The 11816-nt window shown below is 40.6% G+C and overlaps 1 protein-coding gene across 1 annotated transcript in view; it reads left to right on the top strand.

Moving 5' to 3' along the window:
• Positions 1 to 11816, top strand: part of FTO (fat mass and obesity associated) — a 439228-nt gene that overhangs the window by 134057 nt on the left and 293355 nt on the right. The window contains exon 3 of the mRNA XM_011971922.1: positions 5461 to 6088. Within this exon, the coding sequence (XP_011827312.1) occupies positions 5461 to 6088 (628 nt within the window). The remainder of the gene's footprint in view (positions 1 to 5460; positions 6089 to 11816) is intronic.

Genomic DNA, 11816 nt, shown 5'->3' with positions numbered 1-11816 from the left:
GGGTTCAAGTGATTCTCCTGCTTCAGCCTCCTGAGTAGCTGGGATTACAGACACCTGCCACCACACCCAGCTAATTTTTGTATTTTTAGTAGAAACGGGGTTTTACCTTGTTGGCCAGGCTGGTCTCGAGCTCCTGACATAAGGTGATCCACCTGCCTCAGCCTCCCAAAGTGCTGGGATTACAGGCGTAAGCCACTGCTCCTGGCCACTAATACTGTCTTATTTTAGGAGCTTGTGATCTTACAGGACAGATTATTAAACCAATAATAGTTTAAATAAATATAGTTACAAATAGATAAGTGCTATGAAAGAGAAGTAAAGTGTGTGGAGTGATAACAAAGGGCACCTATTTGAGGGTGGAGATTCAGGAAAGGTTTCTATGAGAAAATGACCCAGGGATGGGAAGGAACATCCAGGTGTGCAGTTGGGGGAAGAGCCTTGGGGAAGTACTTAAGAGCTGGACACTTGAGGACTGCAGGAATAGAAGCACTTATGGTCAGAGAGAAAAGGGACATGATCTAATTGGAAAAAAATGGAATATTTTCCCATGCCATTATTTTCTTTTTATGCTGTTTTTTTATGTCAAGGTATTTACAGATAATATTTATCTGGTTTTATGGTTTTCCTGGTCCATAGGGTTATAATTTCCCTGTATTAAATAGATCTTATATCGTGTTGAGGTACCCAGTGTATGTTGAACAAGGGCAGCAAGGTTTCAGTGGGGGGAGGGCAGGCGTTTGTGCATATGAGTGCATTATTTTCAGTGTTCCTTTCTTAGTCCCAGAGGGGAGTGTGTTCAGAAACAGAGTTCTTTGGAATTACCATACTTTTCTTTATTATTTTATACTAAAGACCATTCAGAGAGTACTGGAGGTGTGAAGACAGTGTGAAGAAATTACCTTCTTCATCACTTCTTCATCATTGCTTTGAGTATACTGGGGCCTCAGGGACTTGCTTAGAAAGTAACCAGTATAGTGATAGAATTAGAGTTACTGCTCATGGCCCCAGAATATTTGGTCTCTGCCTATAGGATTGCATTGCTTTCTTCATAAGCTATGTAAATAGAAGGTACAATATCACTGTTTCTATTTTCCAATGGGGATAACTGAAATATGGAAACTCTAAATCCTTAATGGATCCCTGATAGTCTCAATGACAGTCCATAGTGGTATGCCACATGACTCCTCTCTTTGTCACTCTCAGTTCATGGTCAACACCTCAGATAGGCATTTTGAGAAGCAGGGCAGTCCTACCACACTTACCTAGTAAAGTCATTTTTTCACATTCAAACTTGACTCTTTTATTTTTCTTATGTGTACTTCCTCCCACTTTCTTCATGTCTTCTATAATATCTCCTGCACTCTGCCTCAGAACAGGCTGGATTATGCTATAGTAACTGATGACTCTCAAATCTCAGTGGCTCCACACAATGATATTTCTTGTCCATTTTATGTATCACATGTGGATTGGCACAGAGTCACTACCCATTAAAGTAGCTCAGAGATCCAAGCAGCCACCAGCTGGTTGCTGTGGCAGAGGGGTGGCAGAGTATGCTGGAGGGTCTTGCAGTGACAATGACATGTTCCAGGCTGGAAGGATGACCATCATTTTTCACTGGACAGAAGTAATCCCATGTTTCATCCATCATGAGGGGGCCAGGAAGTGTAATTTTATACTGGGCCCAAAAAGCTGGGTAGCAGGGGAGGAATCCAGAACTATTTAGCAAACAGCTCTAATGACCAGCATGCATTCTTAGCTAGTGATTCACCTTAACTTCACTGAGAAAGTCAGAGCTTTCTGTAACCACCACCCCTCCAAAAGAAACCCTAGAACTTACTCATCTGCCTACTATTATTACATTTATCATCCTATCTGAATTCATACCTTCTTTCTCCTTCTAGCCTATTGCAATATAAGAAGTATCTTCTCTCCTATCCAAATATTTTTGATCACATACTGCTATCAGTAGATAAGCACATATAGTGATGTCCTAGAAAATGTTTAACAAGTGGCCTGTAGGGGAAGAGAACCAGCCTTGATTTTTAGTGTTTTTTGATTTCCGCAATGTAAATACTCTCACTGTGGACAGTTTCAAGCCACCATCATGGTGTTACTGAATGCCTGATTGGAAAGAGATGTACACAATGAGCTCTCATGAGCCGGTGTGGAGTGACTCCAGCACACCACTGGTAGTGTGCTGGTAGTAGTACTTATGTACTTGTGTCTGTTTTATAATAATATTCATATTAAACCTATTTGTGTGTGTGTATATATATATGCACACATATTTTAAGAATGCTTGATTTCTTTTATTTTATATTAAAAATAAAGCAGTTCTGTCTCTCCCGTGTGCCCCACCACTCTACCAGATTGCCTTACAAATCCCTACATACCTGACTTGGGGGCTACTGCTCTAGACACTCAAGGTCTCCACTTCTTTGGTTATTCACTCTCTCTGTGTCATCAGCCTCTTTCTCTTGTATCATTCTTGTGAGTGTACTGAGAAACTCTAGTATTCTCTAGCATCTTCCATCATTAGAGATTGTCGCTTAGTCTAGCCTTCTCCTTTATCAAAAGCTCCATTTTTCGACTCCCCTTCATAACAGAACCATTCAGAGACATCTCTACAGGCCATTTCACTTCCTCCTTTTTCATTCCGTCTTCGCCTACTCCAATCTGACTTCCACCCCCAGCTCTCTACTGAGATTGCTCTTGTCATTGCCATAAGTGATTTCCATGCTGCCAAATCTACTGGATCATCTGGCGTCATCTCACTGGGCCCCTCAGTGTCAGGTGACATAGTTGACTACCCCATCCTTCTAGAAATGCTCTCCTCTTGTAGCTTCTGCATTAATACACTCTGCTGGTTTTCTGCTGGTTCTCCTTTGTTGAGGCTTCTGCTGCGACTCAGGAAATAGCTTTGGTCTCCTTTTGATATTTGTACTATTTCCCTAGGTGATCTCATTCATTCCTAGGCCTTTAAAACCAAGCTGTGTGCTGATCACTCCCGCATTGCGTTCCTCTGCCCTCCTTTCTCTTCTGAGCTCCAGATGTGCACATCTAATTCCCCTCCATATTTTCACCTGGAGATTTCATAGGTGTCTTCAAGACTGCAGCTCCAGAGTGAACGCTTCATTTCCCCTTTTTCTTCTACTATTTCTCTTTTTTTTCAGTTTTCCTTATTTCACAAAATGGCAAATTACTTATTTAGTTGTTAAATCCAGAAATCTGGAATGTATCCTTAACTTCTATCCTGAGCAACAGGGAGAAACCCCGTCTCTACTAAAAATACAAAATTAGCCGGGTGTGGTGGTGCATGCCTGTCATCTCAACTACTCAGGAGGCTGAGGCAGGAGAATCACTTGAACTGGGGAGGCGGAGGTTGCAGTGAGCCGAGATCGCGCCATTGTACTCTAGCCTGGGCAACAAGAGTGAAACGCCATCTCAAGAAAAACCAAAAAACCCCAAAAGACTTCTATCTTTTTTTATCCCTTGCATCTAATTCATAAACACATCCTTTTGTTCTACCTACAACATATGTATTTCATCTGTCCACTTATCTCTGCCTCTATTTTAGTCCAGACCATCATCACTTTTCTCCCAGATGATTGTAATAGCACATTCCACGCTCACATGTGCCTCTTTCCAATCCATGCCTGATATTATAACTAAGAGTGATTTGTATAAGATGTAAATCAAGTTATTTTTCTCCCTTCTACATCCTCCAGTGCATCTAGAGTTAGCTCCAGATTCCTTACCATGACCTCTAAGGCTGTGTGTGATCTGGCCTCCGCCTTCCTCTGCCTCCTCATCGCACGTCACTCTGTCTTTGGCTCTTGTGCTCTAGTAAAACAAGCCTTTTTTTTGGTCCCTAGAGTAGATTGGTCTTTTTCCTGAGCGCCTTTGGCTTCTTTGGTCTCTCTTTCTGGGAAGCATTTTCTCTGACTTGTCATATTTCTGGTACCTTCTTTTCCTGAAGATCTCAGCTTAAATCCCGTCTCCTTAGGGAATTCTTCCTGCTCTAATAAGATTTCCTACTGGTTTGTTTCTGTCTTAGTACTTAACACAATTTGGGGTTGCTTTTCTTTATTTATTTACTTGATTTGGTAGAAAGCTTTGTGAGAGCAGGGACCTTATTTCCACCCGGTGGTAGGTGCAACAGATGTTGCATGAAAAAAAAAAATGTATGGAAGAATACTGGACTTGCCCTGTCTATCGTATGAATGGTAATTACTGAATGAAGACAGAGAAGGAAGGTATCTTAACAATTGTGGGCAGCACAATACAGGGAGGACAGGTTAATGTGTTGATCATGTCTGACTGTTTCTTTAAGACAGCCCAGAACTAGGAAGGAACAGATCCAATAAAACGTTACAGAAGTAAATGTAAAATCCTGTGATTTGGTTACAAATAAATCAGTTGCATTATACAGAATCAGGAAACTCCAGCCTGACACCGATTCACATGCCAAGTCCTAAGGAAAGTGGTAGCCGAAAAGCTAATGCAGCCCTAACCTACATTAATCATTCCATGTATTTCTTTATTAGGGGAGGGAATTGGCTAATATTACTCTTCTCCAGTGACACCAGTAGAATTATTAGAACTTTCAAAAAAAAAAAAAAAAGAATTATTAGAACTTTCTAGAATTGCAATGTAATAACACCTCATTCATCCATCCACAGATCCATTTATTCATTCCTTTAACGTTTACTGAGTAAATTCTGGGCACTTGTATTATAGTCATGAGCAAAATTACCATGACTTTTGTGTTCATGGAACTTAATGTCTAACTCCTGAAGAGAAGTGAGTTCTCTTTTTGTGAAAGTGTTAAGCAGAAACCAGTTTGTCATTTATTGAGAGACAATGCATACTCATGGTTAAGAACTCATGCCCTGGAAGCCAGGGGTTGGTGTCCAGGGGTTTTAAATTCCAGCTCCAATATTTGCCAGCTGTGTGACTTTGGGCAAATTAATGTCTTTGGTCAAATTAATGTCTCTGTGTTTCAGTGGTCTCATCTATAAACTTGAGATAATAATGCTATGCATAGAGTTAAAATGAGCTCATGCTCACAAATAATTTACAATAGTACCTGGTACGTAGTAAGTGCTTAATAAATATTTTAGATAATAAGCAGTTAATAAAATGGTGTTGAGATTTAGGGTGAGAAAAAGTGGTCACAGAGTAATTCTGGTGTATCAGGACCCACATTATTATTTTTTGTTTTTTATTAAAGATTGTTAGTAATTTGAGCTTGAACTTGAAAATCTTGACTGTAGAGTTTGATGACATTTGTTTTATTTGGTTTTCTGTTTTGGGCTAGGAAGATGTGACTCCTGTTTAGAAATAACCACCAGGTAGTCCCCCAACAACTCCCCAAATGCTTACAAAGAAACACACCTTTGGAAATAATACAATTGTAACTATACATCAACATCTGTTTTTGCTTTGGTTTTGTTTTAGTGGCAGCTGAAATATCCTAAACTAATTCTCCGAGAAGCCAGCAGTGTATCTGAGGAGCTCCATAAAGAGGTTCAAGAAGCCTTTCTCACACTGCACAAGCATGGCTGCTTATTTCGGGACCTGGTTAGGATCCAAGGCAAAGATCTGCTCACTCCGGTATCTCGCATCCTCATTGGTAATCCAGGCTGTACCTACAAGTACCTGAACACCAGGCTCTTCACAGTCCCCTGGCCAGTGAAAGGGTCTAATATAAAATACCCCGAGGCTGAAATAGCTGCTGCTTGTGAGACCTTCCTCAAGCTCAATGACTACCTGCAGATAGAAACCATCCAGGCTTTGGAAGAACTTGCTGCCAAAGAGAAGGCTAATGAGGATGCTGTGCCATTGTGTATGTCTGCAGATTTCCCCAGGGTTGGGATGGGGTCATCCTACGATGGACAAGATGAAGTGGACATTAAGAGCAGAGCAGCATACAACGTAACTTTGCTGAATTTCATGGATCCTCAGAAAATGCCATACCTGAAAGAGGAACCTTATTTTGGCATGGGGAAAATGGCAGTGAGCTGGCATCATGATGAAAATCTGGTGGACAGGTCAGCGGTGGCAGTGTACAGTTATAGCTGTGAAGGTACGGTCTGCTCTGCGAAAAAGCAGCCCTGTATGTGATAATATGACCCGAGTTGTTTAGGCTCTGGAGATACACACATACACGAACATGTTTGCATGTGTGCTTGCGTGTGTACATGCACATGCTTGTGTGTGTATCATGTGTACTTTTTAGTCTTGTCACACCTGTATGTCTGCAGAATATGCCTCTTTCTCATCTAGCCATGCTAGCTGGCTCATCGTTATACTGTGCTCAGAATATTTTCGCACGTAAGCACTCCTGGCATTTGTCTCTCGTGTGCCCAGGAGAGCAGCCTCTTGGTTTCATACAGCCAACTGTCTTTCTCTACAGCTCAGAGGAGATTGTACAGTTGCTATAATTAACTTGCTGATAAAGAGCTGGGAAAACAAAAATCTGTCAAATCTTTCCAGGTTCCCACAGGTGCACATTTCCAGACTTGCCAAAATATTTTATTATGGTTGACATCACTATCTTGATGGGTGTGATTTGTCAAATATGGACTTGTTCTTGGCTTCACACAGTTTGTAACTACTGTCCTTCCTTGCCAGAAGCAGTTGAGGTAGGTTTTGTAAGCAGACAGTCCTCCATTTTCAGGAAACTCCCTAGCCCTCTACCCAATTCTGCAGTTTTAGACCTTGTTGGGTGGCCGTGGTAGACTTGTTCTTGCATTTTCTGATATATAATCCCCTTGAAACAGAGATCATAGCCTACCTCTTAGTAGCCCACCCAAATTTCTCTTCTTCTATTATTGTTTCTGTGTGTTTATGGCCCTCATTGTTCCTTAGAATAGAATTACAAAAATGGTAGTTGAACAGATCGAGGAGAGCATGACCTCTGTTGGCTTTCTTTTGTGCCTGATTATTTGGCAAAGGGATACAAGACATAGTATTAGCTCTCCTGTCTGATTCACTGAAAGATGTTTGGAAAACCAGAATTCTGGCTATCCCATCAGGGAATGACTGGAACTTTCAAGGCTCATTATTTTCTGACAACTCTAGTTATTTGACTGGATTTTTGTTTGTTATTGTTATTTGTTTTTTGTTTACTAAAATGACTGTTTTGGAAAGGAGATTTAAGAAAAAAAAAAGATCTTTAAAGTACTCTTTAAATTTCTTACAATTTCCCAGTCTCAAAAATTTCCTCAGAACTACTCATTTTTTTCTAACTTTACCTTGTGTCTTCAGTCTGAAACAAGGAACAAGTTTAGCGTTTGGAAATTTCACCACTTTCTCTGGCATCTCAAATAATGATGCTGACCTAAGAAAATCGCTTGAAGGGATTTAATGCTGTCCTAATGGAAAGAACTGAGATCCTCTGATCTTTAATGAGGACTTGCCAGGGATTTAAGAACTATCACATCCAAGAACTCTGATGTGAACGAACAATGGAGTTAGTTTCTTTCTTAAGGAGACAACTCTCCAAACCTGAAGCAGTGGTATGTGATAGTACAAAGCTCCACAAAGATGTCTTTGTGCTCCCAATTACTCTCAGCCCTCCAGTTTAATGGTCCTATTGTACTCCCTTCGCGTGGGTGATCAAGTACTTTTTGAAACCTAGAATACCTTTCAGAAAGGAATTTAAATGTCTAATGAATAGTTTCTATGCTCAGGAGTAATTAAGACTGATAAAGTATACAAATATAAATTACATATAAATATAGAAATGTTGGTACTTGCAATTGTCACCGGAAAGAGACAACTGCAGACTTTGAATCTGTAAGAGCAGTGTAGAAACTCCTTTGTTCTCTTAACCTCAGAAATTCTCAGAATTCCATCTAATAATAATAGCAATACTGGGAATGCTCATTTGTTGAGCACCTACTATGTGCCACATGCTGTGATAAGCATTTTACATGCATTAACTCATTTTATCTTCCCAACAATTCAAAGAACAAAAGAGTAATGAAGTACTATTGCTATCCTCATTTTACAGATGAGGAAACCGAGTCACAGAAGGTTGATTAACTTGTTCATGGTGATGCAGCAAGTAAGTAGCAGAGTTAGGATTTGAGCACAAATATCCAGACTTCAGAATCTGAACACCTAAGGCTATGTTCATTATGAGCAGGTGTTTCTTATCCCAGCAGTGTAGCTGTCTCAGGGATTTTATTTTATTTTTTTACTTTTTAAATTTTTTGAGACAGAGGCTTGCTCTATCTCCCAGGCCAGAGTGCAGTGGCACAATCTTGACTCACTGCAACCTCCACCTCCTGGTTCAATGGATTCTCCTGCCTTAGCCTCCCGAGTAACTGGGATGACAGGCGCGCACCACTATGCCCAGCTAATTTTTTGTAATTTTAGTAGAGATGGGGTTTCACCATGCTAGCCAGGCTGGTCTTGAATTCCTGACCTCGTGATCTGCACGCCTCGGTCTCCCAGAGTGCTGGGATTACAGGTGTGAGCCACTGCACCCGGCCAGGGACCTGGGTTTTTAAAATGTCCACCTCTGGAAAGGTTAAGGGGATGTTCCACTTGCTTTTTCTTGCAGGTCTTGGTGTCTTCCTTTCTCCAGTTTTACTTCTCACCCACATCTGCTGTAGCTTTCTCGCACATACTCTCAGATGATTGGAATGCATCAGATTATCTTATTCGATGAAACAACCTTTCTGTAGGTGTCTGGCTATGTGTCAGATGGTATACAAAGCATGTGGCTCTGGGTCAGATGGTGTACAAAGCGTGTGCCTTGAAACTCTGTGGTGGGTGCATGTCTTCTAAGTGACAAGTAATATCTGTTTAATTTTCTGGTCTTATAATCCTTGGAAGAATGCCAGAACTATGGTAAAGGTGGACTTGAAGAGAATCATTTGGTTTAAAACCTTGGTTGAGGTTGAGAAGGGCTTAAGGAGGTCCACAGAGAGTGGACACTTCAGAGAATTGTATTTTTTTCTGTGTCCTTGAACTTGTTTGTCTAGACAGTATGGGAACTCCAAAGGTAAATCAATGGCTTTCTCACTTAGAGGTAATAGGTGAGGTTAGGGGGGCTCTTTTGATTATAATTATGAAATGATGAAACATTAGATCTGAAAGAGACTTTTGAAATCACTTGATTCTAGCCTCTCATTTTACAAATGAAAACACTGAGAAGGGAAGTGGCTTGGCCAAGGTCACATTGTTACTTAGTGACAAGAGCAGGGATTTAAGTTGGAAAGTGTTCCTTGCCACTGGAGAGGTTCACGTAAAATGCATTGGGAATTCAGATACAGAAGTGATTGCTTCCTGCTGAAATTAAATTCAATTGAAGCTTAAGATCTTTCAAGACCCTGCTCTCAATACCTTTTCCCAGGGAAATCTTCTTGTAGATTTATAATGAGCCAGTCATCCCTCTTTGGTTTATTTTCATGAGTAGAGGTCATTGAGAAGTAATTTGTATAGGATACGTGTAATTATATACTAAATTCATTGGCTTTCACATGCCGTTCTACTTAATAGATATCTCCAGTAGGAAGATTGAAATGGTACAAGTTTTAATCAGGAATGGCTTCGGGGAACCATATGTAAATAGGCAGAATATTTGATTTTCCTATTCCAGCTTTGCTGGCAATTGCTTGTTACTCCTAGCTATAAAGAACGAACTTTAGTGGGGAAGGCATTAAAAACCCAATGTTTAATATGGTCCAGCACCTTGTTCTTTGACTGGAACACCTTCAGAACCATCACTTAGATCAGCAGTAACTATTGGCTACCATTTTTGTTTCTTTGTTTGGAAGGAAATATTCTCGGTGAAATTGTCTTTCTAGAAAAGCAATTCTTAAGATTTTAAACTAGTGCCAAGTATTGCGTATTCTTGACATTATTTTCCAGGCCTCCCATAAAGAGCCAGGAAGGCAGCTGGGTGCGGAGGCTCATGACTGTAATCTTAGCACTTTGGGAGGCCGAGGCGGGTGGATCACGAGGTCAGGAGTTTAAGACCAGCCTGGCCAACGTCGTGAAACCCTGTCTTTACTAGAAATCCAAAAATTAGCTGGGCGTAGTGGTGCGTACCTGTAGTCTCTGCTACTCGGGAGGCTGAGGCAGGATAATTGCCTGAACCTGGGAGGCAGAGGTTGCAGTGAGCCGAGATTGCGCCACTGCACTCCAACCTGGGCAACAGAGCAAGATTCCGTCTCAAAAACAAACAAACAAACAAAAACCCAGGAAGGCTCACAAAAGGAAGAAGCTGATCCGTGTTTCCTGTAGAGCATGTCATGTGATAGCCTGGAAAGTAGAGACTTCGCAATAATGTTCTTGGAATTCTAGGGTCTCCATTCCTGTCTTTGATTTGGGAAAAATTGCATCCCTTTAAGGATGGAAATTTGTTCCCATAATTCTTGAATCTCTATTTTAACATGACTTACTCTCTATTTCTCAGTTCATCACTGAGACCGTGAAAAGCTAGTTTATAATTGCAACTTGGAGTTTTGGAGTATTCATAAAAACGCTGTGATGTTTAATGTTATCTTAGCTTCCCAGCATCCCTGTCTAGAATCTCAAAGCTTATTTGATCTAGCTTTGTTTTATTGTATCATGCTATGCCTTGTCAATGATTTTTGAAATCACTTATACTGCTCAGTAAACCTTGTTTGGTCTTGTAAGTTACATTTTTTGGGGTGACCAGCCAGTTATTTATTCATTTAACAATAAGGTCTCCCATGAAGAACCAAGAAGACTCACAAGAAGACCAAAGGGGGGGCGGGGAAACTTATTTGATCTACAAAGTTACATTTTTTTTCATGCCTATGCAACTATTTTTTCATTTAACAATAAGCATCTACTATTTGCTAGACAGTTGTCTAGATGCTGAGCATGTAGCAGTGAACAAGACGGACAAAAATCCCTGCCCTCATCGAGCTCACATTCTAGCAAGGGAAAACAGAAAATAAAAGTAGATTGTGTAACAAGGGTGAGGGATAATCTTACAATTTTAGGTAGGAGAGCCAGGCAAGGCCTTGTCTAGGGGGTAACATTTAAGCAGATTGGAAGGAGAGAATGAGCCACTGAGAAATTTCAAGGGGGAGCACATAGGCGGAAAGATAGAACATGATTGGGATGTTTCAGAAGCAACAAGTGTGGATGAAATAGAGTGAGAGAAGAGGAAACGAAATGAAGACAAAGGGACAAGTAAATGGGTGGCGGAAGATAGGGCTTTGTCGTGTTAGAATACAAAGTAGTAGGTTTGCATTTGGAATGAGATGGGGAGCCACTGAAGAGTAGAAGAAGGGAAGCAATACGAGAAACAGGAGAACTCACAAAGGCGACCAAAGTAATCCAGACTAGGGATATGATGGTCTAGATTAGAAGAGGCAGAGCAGGGGAGAAATGTGTAAATACTGTCCTGTAACTTTTTACCAACAAAGAGAGTGGCAGTGTTTCAGCACCGGTGAGAAAGGATGACCAGCAGTAATGTCTCCCATTTGTCAAAAGAAGACTAAGCCTATAATAATGGCTACATTTTCTCCCCTCTGTGAATGGCTTTATTCAGGAATAATTGACATACAATTAGCTATACATATTGAACATTTACAGTTTTATAAGTTTCAACACACTTGTGAAATTATCCCCACTATCAAGATAATGAACATACCCATTATTTCAGAAGTTTCCTTGTGCCCCTTTGCAGTTCCTTTCCTGACAGATCTATTTTCTTTTTTTATTGTTTTTTATTTGTTTGTAGAGACTGGGTCTCAATATCTTTCCCAGGCTGGTCTTGAAATCCTGGCCTGAAGAGATCCTCCTTGCTCAGCCTTCCAAAG

Source organism: Mandrillus leucophaeus, unplaced genomic scaffold (assembly GCF_000951045.1).
Source record: "Mandrillus leucophaeus isolate KB7577 unplaced genomic scaffold, Mleu.le_1.0 Scaffold125, whole genome shotgun sequence".
Taxonomy (NCBI): domain Eukaryota; kingdom Metazoa; phylum Chordata; class Mammalia; order Primates; family Cercopithecidae; genus Mandrillus; species Mandrillus leucophaeus.
Note: the sequence above shows the minus strand (reverse complement) of the source record. Positions and strands in the feature narration are given on the sequence as shown.